The sequence below is a fragment of the Hyperolius riggenbachi genome, chromosome 5 (genome assembly GCF_040937935.1).
Source record: "Hyperolius riggenbachi isolate aHypRig1 chromosome 5, aHypRig1.pri, whole genome shotgun sequence".
NCBI classification, from domain to species: Eukaryota; Metazoa; Chordata; class Amphibia; order Anura; family Hyperoliidae; genus Hyperolius; species Hyperolius riggenbachi.
The window spans coordinates 201,219,402-201,239,461 of NC_090650.1; the positions used below are offsets into that span (position 1 = coordinate 201,219,402).

The 20,060-nt window shown below is 46.7% G+C and overlaps 1 protein-coding gene across 4 annotated transcripts in view; it reads right to left on the bottom strand.

Moving 5' to 3' along the window:
- Nucleotides 1-20,060, bottom strand: part of PDE1C (phosphodiesterase 1C) — a 1,357,122-nt gene that overhangs the window by 217,244 nt on the left and 1,119,818 nt on the right. For all 4 annotated transcript variants that reach the window (XM_068236575.1, XM_068236577.1, XM_068236578.1 and 1 more), the window contains one exon: nucleotides 14,962-15,082. In XM_068236575.1, coding sequence (XP_068092676.1) covers nucleotides 14,962-15,082 — 121 coding nt within the window. The remainder of the gene's footprint in view (nucleotides 1-14,961; nucleotides 15,083-20,060) is intronic.

Sequence of the window (20,060 nt, forward strand, 5' to 3'; positions counted from 1 at the left end):
GCATTATAGTGTAATAATGTCAAAGTCTATTGTACAAAAAAGGATAAACATGTAAAATAATTTATAAACAATAAACTACCAGACCATGGTGGGAATGCTGATAAGGGTCCACCAAAATAATAATTAGGATAAGGGTCTTGTAAACTAAATCAATAATGCAATCAAATTGTCCATGTATGGCAGCCTCAAAACAAAAGTGCATATAGTTTGATGAGATCAACCAGAATGGTACCCAAATGTGCATAAGATTTAGAAAAATGTCCAAAATATAGCAGGTGACGCCGGCTGCAAACTGCATAGAGCACCCAGTGTAGAAAAAAATAGTTTGAGGCTAGATTCACAGTGGGACGTTGCATTTTGATGCCACGTTAAAGTTTACAACGCAACGCGCCCAAAAAGTGGCAACGCAGCGTTACCGTCCTATACAGCAGATACAGTAAAAAATACAGGCAATGAAAAGTATGCTTCCAAGTCATTACTGAGCATGTGCAAACAATCCAACGCAGCTAATAACGTGTATAATGCACAGCATGCAGTACTTTTACTTAACGTGCAGCGTTAGACACCAATGCAATGTGTGCACTGTGAACAGCGCATTGATTTTTCATTGCAGTGAGTTATTCTGCGTTAAATGTTGTTTTAACGCGCGACTTTAACGTCCCACTGTGAACTTAGCCTGAAAGTGCAAAGGAAGGAATCAACACAACAAGGGGTTAATGAAGCAGCTCTAGCCACACACACATAGTGCATAGGAAGTGGGAGTCAGATGTCCTGCTGTATGCATTACAATAAAAAACAGAATGCAGTAAAAACAACAGGAGTGTGATAGAGAGAGGCTCACTAAGGAGTGTGTGGCTAGAGCTCCTTCATTAACCCCTTGTTGTGTTGATTCCTTCTTTTGCACTTTCAAACTATTTTTCCCCGCACTGGGTTATTTTTTGCGGCTTGCAGCCATCAGCTGCTAGGTTCGTGGCACATTTTCGTGACATTTTTCTAAATATTATGCACTTTTGGGCATTATTCTGGTTCATCTCATCCTGCGCTATGCACTTTATTGTTTTGAGGTTGCCATACATGGACAATTTTGATTGTATTACTGATTTAATTTAACAAAGACCCGTATCCTCATTATTATCTTGGTATCTTATGTTGGATTCCCTCCATGGTCTGGTTGTTTACTGTTTTTAAAGTATTTTAGATGTTTGTCCTTTTTTTGCACAATAAACTTTGACCTTATTACACTATAATATGGCTTGGTACAGTATACAATTTTTGATCCTGGTTTGGTAGTTGTTTTATTAATATTTTAAAATATGATGTTTGCATGCTAGAAGTACAGCTTCTGCTTGTAGCATGTAGCTTGTATCTGCTGCAAACTGACAATGGTGATGGGGAAAAAACATTTGGTCAGTGAGTTGTGTGCCCTTTAGTGATTGTGGTCCTTTAACAACATTGTCAATGATGTCCTGTGAGGACACCTGTATCCCAATAGACTTTTACCTGACAAGAACAATTGTAGTATGCATCAAAAATCTATTCACTGCTAGATTCTCAAAATAATATTCGTTCCATAGTTTCTAAGCTCCGCCAACATGCAGATCTCATCTTGTCTGCTCAGTGACATTGTCATCGGAAATATGACTAGATTAGACTGCTTCCAATATCGTACAAAATAGGATCAGACAAGCTTGCCATGTCTCCTATTTACCGCATTTCTCGCCGTATAAGACGCTCCGGAATATAAGACGCACCCAGGTTTAGAGGGCAAAAACCAGGGAAAATATATATATATATATATACTAAGCCTGGTGCATCCATGTTCCAGGAGCGTCTTGTACATGTGTTCTCTCCCAGATGGTGTCCTCCTGTGTATCCCATGTGTCCTCCTGTGTATCCCATGTGCCCTCCTATGTCCCCCCATGTGTCCTTCTGTATCCCCATGTGTCCTCCTGTGCCCCCAATATGTCCTTATGTATCCTCTATATGTCTTCCTGTGTCACCCACGGGCCATCCTGTGTATCCCTCATGTGTCCTCCTGATCCCTCCATGTTTCCCCATGTGTCCTCCTAAAGATAACAGCGCTACCCTCGCTAGCCTCCACTCCCTCCTCCTTGTGTCTCCGCCCCCCTTCCCCCCGTGTTGTAGCAGCGGTAAATGGCAGCTTACCTTCCTAACGTGCCGGCGTTGATTAAATACCTCAGCGCTACACCCGCTAGCCTCCACTCCCTCCCCCGTGTGTAGCTGGCCCCCCCGTGTTGTAGCAGCGGTAGTCAGCAGCTTACCTTCCTAACATGCCCGTATTGATTAAATACGTCAGCACTACCCCCGCTAGCCTGCGCTCCCTCCCCCGTGTGTAGCTGGTCCCCCCGGGTGTTGGAGTCTATAGCGGTAGTCAGCAGCTCACCTTCCTAACGTGCCCGCGATGACTGCAGACTTCCGTCTCCCTGGCACTTCTCGCTCTAGTGATGAACTGACGCACATTTCAAGCCGATCACTAGAGCGAGAAGTGCCAGGGAGACGGAAGTCTGCAGTCATCGCGGGCACGTTCGTTAGGAAGGTGAGCTGCTGACTACTGCTATAGACTCCAACACCCGGGGGGGGGCAGCAACACACGGGGGAGGGAGCACAGGCTAGCAGGGGTAGCGCTGAGGTATTAAATCAACACGGGCACGTTCACAAGGGCAGGAATCACGAAGGGGAGGGACAGAGCAGGTACACAAAGGCAGGGAATCCCCGACATGGCGGCGGTTCCAATCGGCGGGAGTTCATAAGTCGGGGATTCCCTGCCTTTGCCATATAAGACGCAGGGACTTTTTCTCCCCATTATGGGGGGAGAAAAAGTGCGTCTTATATGGCGAAAAATACGGTAATTCTCAACAGTAAAGCTAATATGATTATTTTTAAATGTGTGCAAATGTTCTGTCATTTGCATCTACACTTCTAGTTTATTTGCTATAACTTTAAGTCACAGTCTCAACTTTAATTATCAGTACTATTATAATGCTCTGGGCAATCATAGTTAGTTCTCAAACTACTTAAACATTTATAGAATTTGCCTTTAGCTTTATATGTGTATATATTTTATGGATGACTTAGTACAAATATGATTACCAGCGTACTGTTTATTATAACAAGCCAATTCCCACTTCTCTGAAAGTACACATGTAATTTGTATACAGAATGGTCTAGTCACTACATTTCAGGGACTGTATGCAGGGCAGTTTGTAGGTTACATTTCTCCCCGGGCTAGTGTCAAAAAATATACACACCTGGTCTGGGGAAAGAGCTTAAACAGACATAGCCAATAGAAATAAAAATGAGTGGGGACAGCATGGAGGGGGGTAGAGAGGGACAGGCAGAGGAGAGCTTACAGATAGAGAAGCAGAAATCCAGTGTTGTGGGGTAGAGACTGAGGAAAGGGAGATGCAGGAGGTGATCCCACTAATAGAGGGCAAGGTTCCTGTAACGATCGGTGTCAGCACACAGAGAGAATCTGATTATTGGTGATCTGCAGTATCACCAAGAATACAGATATATACCTGATTATTGATGATCTGCAGAATCACCAATAATACAAGTATAACTAACCTCTGGACACCTGATGAAGTGTAAGTGTTTTGGTGCAACAGTATATGAGCCAGTGATTCCCTGACAGCTGGGAATCAGACTCTACTGCAGTCAAGGGACTCCTATGAGATAGAGTTCCTGACTGGATAGCAGAGAGATCCCTTTGAGGGACAGGGAGTCCCTGCAGCTACTGGACACCCCACTGGGGGGGTGTCCCAGATAGTACAGAGGAACTGAACACCCAAGGAGTGAGTGACAGTTAGAGAGGTCGGCCAGGCCAGGTCGGCGAAACACACGAGCAGATAAGGTACAGAGACAGAAGGCTGATTCGTTAACCAGTGACAGGCAGGGTTGGCAACAGGTAATCAGATATGCGTAGGTACCGAATCAGAAAGCAGAAGGAGGGTCAAGAGAGCAATAGGTCATAACAGATATCAAGCAGAGCCCTAGTCTAGGATGTGAGGTCCGTGGCCTCAACACCCAGGAACTGGTCTAAGGAATAACACAGTAATGACACAGTATCCCTAATCTTGGGTGTGAGGTCCATGGTCTCAACACCCTGGAACTGGTCTAAAGTATAACACAATAATGACACAGTATTCCTAAGCTTGGGTGTGAGGTCCGTGGTCTCAACACCCTGGAACTGGTCTAAAGTATAACACAATAATGACACAGTATTCCTAAGCTTGGGTGTGAGGTCCGTGGTCTCAACACCCTGGAACTGGTCTAAAGTATAACACAGTAATAGCACAGTAATCTGGCTAAAGTGTGGATTCCCAGGTCCACCTGGTTCAACCACACTGAAGGATCTGACTATGGTCTGAGTGCTAACACATAAGCATTCGCAACGGCAGACAACCGGCAACTGACAGGGAAGAAGTATATATAGCAGAGTGCTCCTCAGCGCCGCCCAGTCCCATTCAGCCAATCACCTGCTGCGCTGGGATCAGCTGATCGTCCATATCGGCTGATCCCTCTCCTATTGGCATAAAGGGCTTGCCTGTTAGCGTGCGCGCGCGTAGCTCTCATCTGTGTGCACTACTAGGCTCAGACAAACCAGGCGCATGCTGCTGCGGAGAAACCGCCGGTCTGAACGCGGCACCAGCCGGCTCACTATCAGACCACGCGGCGGTGTCTCCGCAATCCATTACAGTTCCCAATCAACAACCCCATCTCCATTCCTGTTAGTCCCCATGACTGCTCATTCCATTCTTCCACTTTGCTCACCCCACATGTATCTATTGCCCAACACACCTCTCTGCTCAAATCCTCCCTCTCCCTCCCCCCAAATTGCTGTTGACACTCGCCTTCCTAAATTGCTGCTTGCCTTACCTCAACATGGCAATGCAGCAGCAGTCCATCGAGCCACTTGCGAGCTCCTGAAGTAATGCTCTGTCACTATGTGGCACCAGGGTTCCTGTATACAGGGCTACACTGTCTTTCGCCCCCAGCAGCACCACAATACAAAAGTGAAAGTGTGGAGGGGTGGATCTGCAACGGCAGTACAGCATGAAGGGGCAGAGCTACGACAAAGGGCAAAACTATAATGGTTGGCCTTTATAGAAAAACATATGACAGTACAAAATAAGGTGGTTCCTATATACTACACTTATTTTTCCTGTATCTCTTGGTGCCCTTTTGGCTCTCTTAACATCTTAGTGCATTAGCAGGTTTTCAAAAAATCAACGTATTAAATAATCACCTTAATCACCTTATTAAATGATATTTGCATCCGCTTTGACACACTGCCTGGAATTTTACATGTCTTGAGGCCCTTCGCTATACAAGTTATTATTTTTATTAATATTTATATAGCGCTGTTAACTTCCACACCATGTAGTCCTGTCACTAGCTCTCCCTCAGAGGGGGTTACAATCTAATGCCTATGATAGTCTAAGGCCAATTTTGGGGGTGAGTTAATTAATGTTAGTGATGATGCGAACCTCCGATTTTCGGTTCGCGAACTTCCGCGGAAGGTTCGGTTCACGGAAAAGTTCGCGAACCGCTATAGACTTCAATGGGGAGGCGAACTTTGAAAAATAGAACAAATTGTGCTGGCCAAAAAAGTGATGGAAAACATGTTTAAAGGGGTCTAACACCTGGAGGGGGGCATGGCGGAGTGGGATACATGCCCAAAGTCGTGGGGAAAGCAGCGTTTTAAGGGCCGAAATCACATTGAATGCTAGATTGCAGGCCTAAAGTGCTTTCAAACATCTTGCATGTGTATACATCAATCAGGGAGTGTAATTAGAGTACTGCTTCACACTGACACACCAAACTCACTGTGTAACGCACCGCAAACAGCTGTTTGCGTAGTGACGGCTGTGCTGGACTGGTGCGCACCATGGCGAGAGTGTAGGCCGTGGCGGTTTTCAAGCCCATATGGTCGCCGGGCTGTGGTAGCTAAATGATAGAACAACAGTGACTGTCCAGCTGATCAAATTTGGTCTGACCACAATGAAGCAACAACCTTATTATCTTTTGTGTGCCACCCCCACCCGAGACACTCAAATAGCCGGTGGTCATTGCTTCATTGTGATACGCCAGCCATTTCACCGCGGCAAGGTAATGATCACGAAGGGGGATGGGCACATGTACATGCCTTTTGTTTTATTGTTGCAGCCGCCCGCAGTGCAGCCAGAAAAATTAGCAGGCATGTACACGCACCAGAAAAATTAGTATAGCGGACACTGCTACCAGCGGCCTTAAAAATTCAGGAATCCGCCTAGAGTCCTGGACCCTGTTGGTGGTAGCGGAGAAGGCAGTCAAGCGGCCTGCAGGCAGAGATGCTGTGTGTGGGGACTGACTTAGTCTTCAGTCATGCAGTAGCCCTCCGGGATCCATGCCTCATTCATTTTGATAAAGGTCAGGTACTGAACACTGTCGTGACTTAGGCGACTTCTCTTCTCAGTGACAATGCATCCAGCTGCACTGAAGGTCCTTTCTGACAATACGCTTGCGGCAGGGCAAGAGAGAAGTTGGATGGCAAATTGGGACAGCTCTGGCCACAGGTCAAGCCTGCGCAACCAGTAGTCCAAGGGTTCATCATCGCTGCTCGCAGTGTCTACATCCACACTCAAGGCCAGGTAGTCGGCTACCTGCCAGTCCAGGCGTTGGTGAAGGGTGGATACGGAAGGACTATGGCGAGGCATTGGACTAAAGAATGTCCGCATGTCGGACATCACCCTGAGATCGCTGGAGCGTCCTGTCCTTGCCTGCGTAGACTTGGGAGGAGGAGGATTACTGCCAGTGGTACCTTGATTGCGTTGTGCTGTCACATCACCCTTAAACGCATTGTAAAGCATCATTGACAGCTTGTTCTGCAAGTGCTGCATCCTTTCCGCCTTGTGTTGAGTTGTTAGCAGGTCCGCCACTTTGTGCCTGTACCGAGGGTCTAGTAGCAAGGCCACCCAGTACAGGTCATTCGCCTTGAGTTTTTTGATACGGGGGTCCCTCAACAGGCTGGACAACATGAAAGAGACCATCTGCACAAAGCTGGATGCAGACGTACTCTCCATCTCCTCTTGCTCTTCCTCAGTGACGGCACGCAACTCCTCTTTCTCCCCCCAGCCACGAACAATACCACGGGAACGTGGAGCAGCAAAAGCCCCCTGTGACGGCTGCTGTGGTTGTTCTTCTTCCACCGCCTCTTCCTCCTCCACAGAAACACCTTCCTCATCATCATCATCTGAGTCTGACTCCTCTCCTTCCTCACACGACTCCTCTTCTTCCTCCTCCTCCTCCCTCTGTGCTGCCGCAGGTGTTGAGGAAACATCTGGTTCGGATAAAAATTGCTCCCACGACTCCTCCTGCCGTAACTGTTCTCGTTCACGCTCCTCCACAGCTGTATCCACCACTCTACGCATGGCACGCTCCAGGAAGTGAGCGTAGGGGATCAAGTCGCTGATGGTGCCCTCAGCGCAACTCACCAGTTTGGTCACCTCCTCAAAGGGCTGCATAATTCTGCATGCATTTCGCATCAGTGTCCAGTTGTTGGGCCACAACATCCCCATCTTTCCAGATTGTGTCTTTCTACTGTAATTATACAGGTACTGGGTGACGGCTTTCTCCTGGTCTAGCAGGCGAGAGAACATGAGTAGGGTGGAATTCCAGTGAGTCAGGCTATCGCAAATCAGGCGTCTCACCGGCAAGTTGTTTCTACGCTGAATGTCCGCAAAGCATGCTGTGTAAGACCGCCTGAAATGCCCACACAACTTCCTGGCCTGCTTCAGGACGTCCTCTAAGCCTGGGTACTTGGACACAAATCTTTGTACAACCAGATTCAGCACATGTGCCATGCAGGGTACATGTGTCAGCTTTCCCAAATTCAATGCGGAAATGAGATTGCTGCCATTGTCACACACCACGTTGCCGATCTCCAGCTTGTGCGGGGTCAGCCATTGCTCCACCTTTTTGTTAAGAGCAGCCAGGAGAGCTGCTCCAGTGTGACTCTCCGCTTTGAGGCAAGGCATGCCTAAGACGGCTTGACACCGTCGTACCTGGCATGCAGCATAAGCCCTGGGGTGCAGGGGCTGTGTAGCTAGAGAGGAGATTGCAGCACCAGCCAAGAAGGAGGAGGAGGATGACGACAGCGAAGAGGATGTAGCAGGCATAGAGGGGGTGGCAGGAGACCTGCCTGCAAGCCATGAAGGTGTCACAAGTTGGTCCGCTGCGCAGCCACGTACTCCCTGCTTGCTGCCATCGGTCACCAGGTTAACCCAATGGGCTGTGTACGTAATGTAGAGGCCCTGCCCGTGCTTGGCAGACCAGGCATCCGTGGTCAGGTGGACCCTTGACCCAAGCTCTTAGCAATAGATGACACCACTTGCCTCTCAACTGCATGGTACAGTTTGGGTATGGCCTTTTGTGAAAAATAATTGCGGCCTGGTATCTTCCACTGCGGTGTCCCAATGGCCACAAATTTACGGAAAGCCTCTGACTCCACCAGCTTGTATGGTAATAGCTGGCGAGCTAATAGTTCCGCCACGCCAGCTGTCAGACGTTGGGCAAGAGGGTGACTGGCAGACATTTGCTTATTACGCTCAAATACTTCCTTTACGGACAGCTGGCTACTGCTGTGGGCAGAGGAGAAGGAACCGCTCAAGGGCAGAGTCGGTGTGGAGGAGGGTGGTTGTGCAGGTGCAAGGGAGAAAGCGGATGAAGACGATGCACCTGAAGGAGGAAGAGGAGAAGGAGGGTGGCTTTTCTTTTGGGTGCTGCTTTTCCTCAGGTGTTCTTGCAATAGCTGTTTGTGCCTTTTCTCCAGGTGCCTTCGTAAGGCACTTGTCCCTACGTGAGAGTTGGCCTTTCCACGGCTCAATTTTTGCTGGCAGAGACAACAGATGGCTTTGCTCCGATCTGAGACACACATGTTAAAAAATTTCCAAACCGCTGAGCCCCCCTGGGGTGATGGCGCTACGGTGGCATCAGCAGCTGACGTTGGGCATGTTGGCTGGGTGTCCATAGCTGGCGATACATGGCGCTGGACACTGCCCCCAGCTGTTTCTGAGGACGAGCTCCCTCTGCTTCTATCATGGACTCGTCTCCTCCTACTCCTCTCTGACTCCCCCTCTGAACTGTCCCCCTGGTCATGTCCTCTATTGGGAACATACGTCGCATCCGTATAATCGTCATCATAATCCTCCTGCCCAGCTTTGCTTTCCTCACACACCTCCACAACTGCACCAACATCAGGGGGTTCATCATCCCCCTCCTCACACGTTACATCCATACTATCGCCAAATAACTCAGATGTATGAGGTGGTGTACCTGCGCCTTTTTCTTGTTGTTGCAGTAGTGGCTGTGAATCAGTGATTTCACCACCACCACCAAATAACTCCTGCGAAGTGTCAAATGCAGCTGATGTGGTGCTTGTGCTAGCGCTGGTAGCTGCGAGAGATGAGGTGTTTTGTGTTATATAGTCAACCACGTCCTGACAATTTTGGGAAGTGATGACACGTGCCTTCTTCTGAGCACTGTACTTTGGGCCAGGTCCGCACGAAATCACAGCAACACCACCACGCACAGACCTGCTGGTGCCAGGTAGCCTTCCTCTGGGTCTGCCTCTACCTCTTCCTCTACCTGGTTTGTCCATTTTGTCCATCTCGGGGGGATGCTAGGTATATGCAGTGAGCTGGGTTCACTCAACACAACAGGTAGTTAGATGCAGTGAGCTGGGTTCACTGAACAATAAAGGTAGTTAGATGCAGTGAGGTGGGTTCACTGAACAATAAAGGTAGTTAGATGCAGTGAGGTGGGTTCACTGAACAGTAAAGGTAGTTAGATGCGGTGAGGTGGGTTCACTGAACAGTAAAGGTAGTTAGATGCAGTGAGGTGGGTTCACTCAACACCACAGGTAGTTAGATGCAGTAAGCTGGGTTCACTGAACACAACAGGTAGTTAGATGCAGTGACCTGGGTTCACTCAACACAACAGGTAGTTAGATGCAGTGAGGTGGGTTCACTCAACACAACAGGTAGTTATATGCAGTGAGCTGGGTTCACTGAACAGTAAAAGTAGTTAGATGCAGTGAGGTGGGTTCACTCAACACAACAGGTAGTTATATGCAGTGAGCTGGGTTCACTCAACACAACAGGTAGTTAGATGCAGTGACCTGGGTTAACTCAACACAACAGGTAGTTAGATGCAGGGAGGTGGGTTCACTCAACACAACAGGTAGTTATATGCAGTGAGCAGGGTTCACTCAACAATAAAGGTAGTTAGATGCAGTGAGGTGGGTTCACTGAACAGTAAAGGTAGTTAGATGCAGGGAGGTGGGTTCACACAACACAACAGGTAGTTATATGCAGTGAGCAGGGTTCACTCAACAATAAAGGTAGTTAGATGCAGTGAGGTGGGTTCACTGAACAGTAAAGGTAGTTAGATGCAGGGAGGTGGGTTCACACAACACAACAGGTAGTTATATGCAGTGAGCTGGGTTCACTCAACAATAAAGGTAATTAGATGCAGTGAGGTGGGTTCACTCAACAATAAAGGTAGTTATATGCAGTAAGGTGGGTTCACTCAACACAACAGGTAGTTAGATGCAGTGAGCTGGGTTCACTGAACAATAAAGGTAGTTAGATGCAGTGAGGTGGGTTCACTCAACAATGAGGGTAGTTAGATGCAGTGAGGTGGGCTCACTCAACAATAAAGGTAGTTATTTGCAGTGAGGTGGGTTCACTCAACACAACAGGTAGTTAGATGCAGTGAGGTGGGTTCACTCAACACAACAGGTAGTTATATGCAGTGAGCTGGGTTCACTGAACAGTAAAGGTAGTTAGATGCAGTGAGGTGGGTTCACTCAACACAACAGGTAGTTATATGCAGTGAGCTGGGTTCACTCAACACAACAGGTAGTTAGATGCAGTGACAACACAACAGGTAGTTATATGCAGTGAGCTGGGTTCACTGAACAATAAAGGTAGTTAGATGCAGTGAGGTGGGTTCACTGAACAGTAAAGGTAGTTATATGCAGTGAGCTGGGTTCACTCAACACAACAGGTAGTTAGATGAAGCGAGGTGGGTTCACTCAACACAACAGGTAGTTATATGCAGTGAGCTGGGTTCCCTGAACAAAAAAGGTAGTTATATGCAGTGAGGTGGGTTCACTGAACAGTAAAGGTAGTTAGATGCAGTGAGGTGGGTTCACTCAACAATAAAGGTAGTTAGATGCAGTGAGGTGGGTTCACTCAACAATAAAGGTAGTTATATGCAGTGAGGTGGGTTCACTCAACACAACAGGTAGTTAGATGCAGTGAGGTGGGTTCACTCAACACAACAGGTAGTTATATGCAGTGAGCTGAGTTCACTGAACAGTAAAGGTAGTTAGATGCAGTGAGGTGGGTTCACTCAACACAACAGGTAGTTATATGCAGTGAGCTGGGTTCACTCAACACAACAGGTAGTTAGATGCAGTGACCTGGGTTAACTCAACACAACAGGTAGTTATATGCAGTGAGCTGGGTTCACTGAACAATAAAGGTAGTTAGATGCAGTGAGGTGGGTTCACTGAACAGTAAAGGTAGTTATATGCAGTGAGCTGGGTTCACTCAACACAACAGGTAGTTAGATGAAGCGAGGTGGGTTCACTCAACACAACAGGTAGTTATATGCAGTGAGCTGGGTTCCCTGAACAAAAAAGGTAGTTATATGCAGTGAGGTGGGTTCACTGAACAGTAAAGGTAGTTAGATGCAGTGAGGTGGGTTCACTGAACAGTAAATGTAGTTAGATGCAGTGAGCTGGGTTCACTCAACACAACAGGTAGTTAGATGCAGTGAGCTGGGTTCACTGAACAATAAAGGTAGTTAGATGCAGTGAGGTGGGTTCACTGAACAGTAAAGGTAGTTAGATGCAGTGAAGTGGGTTCACTGAACAGTAAAGGTAATTATATGCAGTGAGGTGGGTTCACTCAACACAACAGGTAGTTATATGCAGTGAGCTGGGTTCACTCAACACAACAGGTAGTTCTATGCAGTGAGCTCGGTTCACTCAACACAACAGGTAGTTAGATGCAGTGACCTGGGTTCACTCAACACAACAGCTAGTTAGATGCAGTGAACTGGGTTCACTAAACAGAAAGCTAGGTATATGCAGTGATGAGGTGGGTTAAGTAAAAACAACAGGTACTGGGTATATGCAGTACTGGGTAGTACAATGTGCAACTCCCTGTCACACACACAGGTAGTCACTGAATGTGCTGGGCTGCTGGCAGTGGCACACACACTATGAATTAGCAAGGCTGTGCATGCAACAAAAGTGTCAGTTTGACACACAGAAAAAAAAAAGTACAGGATTAGTTCTGAAAAGAGCTGTTGAGGGGTGCAATAAAAGCAATAATAATCAGCCAGGAGCAAGCTAAGCAGCCAAGAACCTAACTAATCTTTCCCTAGGAGAACAATCTGCAGCAGCTCTCCCTAGTCTGTCTTATTGCAGCAGGCACGAGTGAGTGTAATGGCCGCTGGAGGCTGCCTTATATAAGGGGGGGTGGGGCTCCAGGGCTTAGTGTAGCTTTACTGGCTACAATGTGCCTGCTGACTGTGATGCAGAGGGTCAAAGTTGACCCACATAGTGCATTATGGGGCGAATCGAACTTCTGCAAAAGTCCGCCTGGTGTAGGCGAACGCGAACCACCAAAGTTCGCCTGGAACCGTTCACCGGCGAACCGTTCTCTACATCTCTAATTAATGTATCTGTGTGTTTTTAGGTTGTGGGAGGAAACTGGGTAGAGCATACAAACTTTATACAGAACATCCTGGCCAAGATTCAAACCAGGGACCCAGCGCTAAAAGCGAGAGTGCTATCCACTACGCCACCATGCCTATCATGAAAATTTTAGCACAGCAAACAACACTAATGTTTGTATGGAAACTTAAGACAAGTAACAAACATGAATAAAGGAACTTGAAAAAATAAATCCTCATTATTCTTCAATATTCACCTGGATACCAGAGAGCAAGTTTCGAACTTTCTTAAAATAGTTAACAGAATAGCAAATGTCAAGACGTGTACTTTTCAGGATTAGTATTTCAGGTCTGTGATATTCTTTCTTAAAATATGATCTCTTGGGATGCTAACCTCTCCATTAAAATCATAGTGAAACATGTCTGGAAGTATTTTCTCACATTGGCCTCAATTCTGGTAGCTATGTGAGGTAAATATGTTTCTGTAGGAAAAATATCTCATGAGGTATTTTCCAATTTTTTCTAGCAATTCTGAAAGATTTTTTTCCATTTCCGAACATGAGGTAAAACATGAGGTAAATGCATAAAGTGAGGTAAATGCATAAAGTGAGTTAAAACATGAGGTATTTCAGCAGTAAGCATGCAGTAAATAGATAATAGTAGTCTTTAATTGTCTTCCATAAGTTATGATAGTCTTTGGAAGATGTTTTTTTTTTTGAGGGGGGGAGGTGTATTTGATTATGTGGCACTCTAAGAAAAGTATATTTATATGCATCCCTTATAAAAAAAAATCCAGTAAATATTTGGAGTTTTATTTCTGCTATTCTTTTCTATTACACAGCCTGAATAAAAAAGACACTAGATTAGCAATAGGAACTCCACTAAAAACTGCAAAATGCATACAAATTGACTTTACCACCAGGTACAGGCAGGTCTTAGGCCTCTTGCACACTGCATGCATTTCCGATTCCGATTCCGCTTTTTAATCAGTTTTTACATCCGATTCAGATTACGATTTGCAGTGTGCAGGGAGCAAACTGCAAATCGGAATCGGAATCGGATGTAAAAACTGATTAAAAAGCGGAATCTGAATCGGAATCGCGTGCAGTGTGCAAGAGGCCTTAGGGCTCTTTTCCACTATGAAATGCGATCGCGATTGCGATTCCGATCACGATCGCAATCGCGTTTCAATTTCCACCATGCGATTGCGATTGAGCTACTATACTCATAGTCCAGCTCAATCGCATACAAAACGCGGCAGGACAACGATTGCGCTTTGACCAAAATCGCATCGCAATCGGATCGCACTAATGGAAATTGCTGCTGCAGTTTCCATTAGTTTAATGTACCTTGCGATTTGCGATCAGAAGCAAATCGCAAATCGCAGGCTAGTGGAAAAAGGCCCTTAAACTGATCAGTAAATTATGTGCTAACATGCCCCCTAATTTCCATGAGAATAGCAATTTTCGGTAAAATTAATGTAAATTACCTCATGAATTACCTCAAAATTTACCTCATGAGGTAAAACGTGACTAAAACCTACCAGAATTGCTAAATGGCATTACCTCATGGGGTAAATTACCTCAAATGAGGTCATTTGTTTGATAACCCTACCAGAATTGAGGCCATTTTCTGTCTTTCTGAAACCAAGTATTTAAAGTATAATATTCTGGTATGATTGTGTTATGATTTGCTGAACATTTTGTCACCAACCATTTTACAATAATTACTGTAGGTGACTGACTCAGGGTCTCATTAAGAAAAATTAGCTACAACAGTGCTACAAACTAGTGTTGGTCGAATAGCTTTGTGCTTAACTTGCCCGCCTGCCATTTGAAACACTGGAGGCATTGTTGCTTTTTGTGTTGAGATGTCAATAATTATTTTTTATTCTTTGATCTGTTATTGTCTTCTGTGTGCATTTACACCTTTTTACATTCAGAAGGAAACCAGGACATGTGCAAGAACAGACAAAGTAAGACGTGAGGAGGATTTCTATTCCTAAAATATCATGTTATGTTTAATGGTGGCCACAATAACTTCTAAGTGCACCTTCTCTAGAATCATACATTGACCTCACTAAAGACCAAATTATTTTTAAATCAGTTCCTTTTAAGTTAACTATCAAAAAAACCTTATCAGTTGTTCACTATTATTCCTGGTATTTCTACATGTGTAAAACAGGTATTGAAAAAATAATAAGTACATTACCTAGATCGTCTAAAGCCCGTGAGCCCAGACCGCGAGGCTTCGTCAATGAGTGGAACTACAATCTTCTCTGTCATGTCTGTCAGCACAGTAAATGTTGGCTCCACAATGAAGTCTATAAAACCTAAAATTTGAATGAAGTAAAAGTAAGTTTAGATTTTTTTCCCCAGTGTATCTAAGTTGAAAGAGCTTTATATCTGTTTTTTAGGATTTTAGATATTTGTACATCATGCATGTGCCTGTACTCTCCACTAGATGGAGACAAAGTATATCGGCTGATGGAACAAGCACATATTCCTGTAAGACAAGCAGAGCGCACTGTATGCCAGTCAGTGTGACCAGAGTATCACTGATCAAAACTGCTCATCTACTGAAGCATAAACCTTGGGTTCTCATCATTAATTTAGGGGGTTCTTATGTTGGGATTAGGGGCTGCTAAAATTTATATCAATTTATTATAATAAGTGTTTACACTAAGAAAGGAGAAACCCTAGACTAAAAAAGTATCTTGTAGTTAAAGGCATAAGAAGTATGTTGAAAGGCATAAATACACAATTATGGAGTATTCCTAACATATACCGGTATTATATATCAAGGGATATATGAGGACATCATCCACAACAGGAACTATTTGGCAAGCATTATCCTTTCATAACTCTGTATACGTGTAGTAATATTTATAAACGAGATTACAGATGATACATCCTCTACCATTTATCAACAAATTAGACACTATAATAAATCACAAGGTCATTTAAATTCTTTTGACTGAAAAATTTGGTGCTGAAGGGAATATGCAATCTCATCTTATATCCTTAGTTAAGCAAATCCTAACCAAACCTCCATTAGATGCTTCCCAAATACATAAATATATACATAAATGATTCTAAACATTGTCTATATCACCTTGCCAGCGTGGCAATCATTATGGGACACAGTGCTATTTATTTGGTACAGCACAACAGTCAGATGTCCAGAGAATCAATGTATTTATGGATTTTGGCTTCGGATTCGGCAGCAAGCAACTGCTCTGCTGGTTTCCCAGTGAGAAGTTGAATTGCAGCCTCCATGTGAGAATATGGAATGCTTATCTTTTACAATGCATGCCCTACATTTGGGATGCTAGAGTAGATTCCATGATTTAAACAGAGGCCTTGTCACACCATGGTGGCCTAATATGCATTTACAAATGTGTGGAACTAACTGTTTATTATTGACAATAAGAGTTTTTTATAGGGCTTTTGAGGACAGCCCAAAGTTTTCACCTTTGTGTTTTTGGCTTTTTCCAAATTGCACCCCCTCAGCACTGTTTAAAAACTTGCCCAGAAAATGTCTGTGTTTATTGTGGGTGAGTAGTAGGACTGAGCGCTCGGATTCCGAATTTCGAGTTTGCCATCGGAATTTGGCAGTTCCGAGCAGGGGTGAGCCTGGGGTGCCTGGCACCTGGGTGCAAGATTTTCTCTGGCGCCTATGGGAGTGGTTAAATTAACCACGCCCAACCACATAACCACACCCATGTCCTTCCTAATCACACCCACACCTTCCACCTCTTTACGCATGCATGTGATACCTCATTCCTACCCCTCTTCCATGGGCTTGCTCCTGGCTGGCTTTGGCTTCCTGCAAGTGACAGTCTGCTAGTCTCTGGACTGACTCAGGCTGAGAGGCTCTGCGAGTGCGACGCAGTCACACACTGCGTATTTATGGCTGCCTGCGGCCACCCTACTCTCGCTCGCTGACGTCGGCTCCTCTCCCCTGCCAAGCCCAAGGTGGGCTGCCTGTATCTTTCCCGTTGCACCACACAGCCTGCCAGTGTTGCCAACCTTTCACGTTCTTTTTTACTGACAAATACCTAAAAATTTACTGACAAAAGATTTTTACTGACAAAAATTCCCCACTAAATGCACATAAGAGACAGCTTTTCCCCATGTAAATGCACATAACGAGAGACAGCTTTTCCCCATGTAAATGCACATAACGAGAGACTGCTTTTCACCAGCAAATGCACATAACGAGAGACTGCTTTTCACCAGCAAATGCACATAACAAGAGACTGCTTTTCACCAGCAAATGCACATAACAAGAGACTGCTTTTCACCAGCAAATGCACATAACAAGAGACTGCTTTTCACCAGCAAATGCACATAACAAGAGACTGCTTTTCACCAGCAAATGCACATAACAAGAGACTGCTTTTCACCAGCAAATGCACATAACAAGAGACTGCTTTTCACCAGCAAATTCACATAACAAGAGACTGCTTTTCACCAGCAAATGCACATAATGACAAACAGCCAGTGTCCCCAGGATAGGTAGCCAGGGGGTATATGTGCCCGGGATAGGTAGCCAGGGGGTATATGTGCCCGGGATAGGTAGCCAGGGGGTATATGTGCCCGGGATAGGTAGCCAGGGGGTATATGTGCCCGGGATAGGTAGCCAGGGGGTATATGTGCCCAGGATAGGTAGCCAGGGGGTATATGTGCCCAGGATAGGTAGCCAGGGGGTATTATGTGCCCAGGATAGGTAGCCAGGGGGTATTATGTGCCCAGGATAGGTAGCCAGGGGGTATTATGTGCCCAGGATAGGTAGCCAGGGGGTATTATGTGCCCAGGATAGGTAGCCAGGGGGTAATATGTGCCCAGGATAGGTAGCCAGGGGGTAATATGTGCCCAGGATAGGTAGCCAGGGGGTAATATGTGCCCAGGATAGGTAGCCAGGGGGTATTATGTGCCCAGGATAGGTAGCCAGGGGGTATTATGTGCCCAGGATAGGTAGCCAGGGGGTATTATGTGCCCAGGATAGGTAGCCAGGGGGTATTATGTGCCCAGGATAGGTAGCCAGGGGGTATTATGTGCCCAGGATAGGTAGCCAGGGGGTAATATGTGCCCAGGATAGGTAGCCAGGGGGTAATATGTGCCCAGGATAGGTAGCCAGGGGGTAATATGTGCCCAGGATAGGTAGCCAGGGGGTAATATGTGCCCAGGATAGGTAGCCAGGGGGTAATATGTGCCCAGGATAGGTAGCCAGGGGGTAATATGTGCCCAGGATAGGTAGCCAGGGGGTAATATGTGCCCAGGATAGGTAGCCAGGGGGTAATATGTGCCCAGGATAGGTAGCCAGGGGGTAATATGTGCCCAGGATAGGTAGCCAGAGGGTAATATGTGCCCAGGATAGGTAGCCAGGGGGTAATATGTGCCCAGGATAGGTAGCCAGGGGGTAATATGTGCCCAGGATAGGTAGCCAGAGGGTAATATGTGCCCAGGATAGGTAGCCAGGGGGTAATATGTGCCCAGGATAGGTAGCCAGGGGGTAATATGTGCCCAGGATAGGTAGCCAGGGGGTAATATGTGCCCAGGATAGGTAGCCAGGGGGTAATATGTGCCCAGGATAGGTAGCCAGGGGGTAATATGTGCCCAGGATAGGTAGCCAGGGGGTAATATGTGCCCAGGATAGGTAGCCAGAGGGTAATATGTGCCCAGGATAGGTAGCCAGGGGGTAATATGTGCCCAGGATAGGTAGCCAGGGGGTAATATGTGCCCAGGATAGGTAGCCAGAGGGTAATATGTGCCCAGGATAGGTAGCCAGGGGGTAATATGTGCCCAGGATAGGTAGCCAGGGGGTAATATGTGCCCAGGATAGGTAGCCAGGGGGTATAGGGTCCCCGTTTAGGTAGTGACAGGAGCGCACCCAACCCTCCCCTCCCGCCGCTGCTGCCTCTGCCGCCGCCGCTCCCTCCTCACCTTGCAGCAGCTTCAGACCTCAATCAGCGGGCGACCCGACCAGTAAGAAGGCGCCAGGCGCACCCGCTCTATATGCGGAAGTGATGTCACTTCCGCATATCAGTGCGGCGTGCTAGGTCCTAGCGCCCGGCCGCCTGATCGAGGTCTGACGCGGCGCCGGCGGCTAGAGGGAGGAAGGGAGCGAGCGAGCGGCGGCCACAGGGGGAGAGCGGCGGCCGGGCGGCGCCTCTCAGAGGCAGGCGCCTGGGTGCCTTGCACCCGCAGCACCCGCCCAGGCTCGGTTCCGAGTAAGCTCTCGAAACCCGAAAATTCGGCAATTCTGAGTACCAAATTCGCGTTTACATTGAAGTCAATAGTGCTAAATTCCATGGTTAATTGTAAAGCCCCCTCCAGTGGCTGGATAGTGTAATGGTTAAGGGCTCTGCCTCTGACACAGGAGACCTGGGTTCAAATCTCGGCTCTACCTGTTCAGTAAGCCAGCACCTATTCAGTAAGGAGTTTCTTGGGCAAGTCTCCCTAACACTGCTCCTGCCTACTTAGTGCGCTCTAGTGGCTGCCTCGCAAGCGCTTTGAGTCCGACAGGAGAAAGGCGCTATACAAATACTGCCATTATTACATGCTATCATCAAAAAATTTGGCATGTATGTTAAGCAGATGAGTAGGAACATGGTAAAAAAAATTGTGAAAAGACCTTATAGTTTTTGAAAAATCGATTTTAAAGTTTCATAAGAAAAATGTTTTTTAAACTGTGTAAAATGACACTGCTGCAGAACAGGTTACTGCATTCCGAGTTCTGTATATATATTGTATACATTTCATGAAAACAGACAGCGTGGGGTCCCCCCTCCCAAGCCTCATTAACCCCTTGTCCCCCATGCAGGCTGGGATAGCCAGAATGCGGAGTCCCGGCCACGTGGGGCTTTGCACCCTGAGCTATACCAGCCCGCATGGTCCATGGTATGGGGGGGCTCTGGAGGAGAGGGGCGGCCAACCTCCCCCTCTCCTCCAGAGCCCTTGTCCAATCCATGGACAAGGGGCTCTTCCCCACCTCCGGTGCCCCAGGAGGAGGTGGGGGCCGCCGACGTCCTGGGGGGTTCATGGTGCCATTCGGGGTTCCCCTTTAACAAGCGGACCCCGGAAGCCGCCCCCTCCCCAGGAGAAATGAGTATAGGGATACATGGTAACCCTTACCCATTTCAGCAGAGTTAAAAAAAAGAAATAAAAACACGACAACGAAAAAATCCTTTATTGTTCTAAATTAACCAGGGATACTTACCTTGCGATAATCTCATGCCAGTAACCTCAGGAGTGGTCCCACGCCAGTATCTTCTTATGACATTCCACCTCCCTCCCACACTGAAG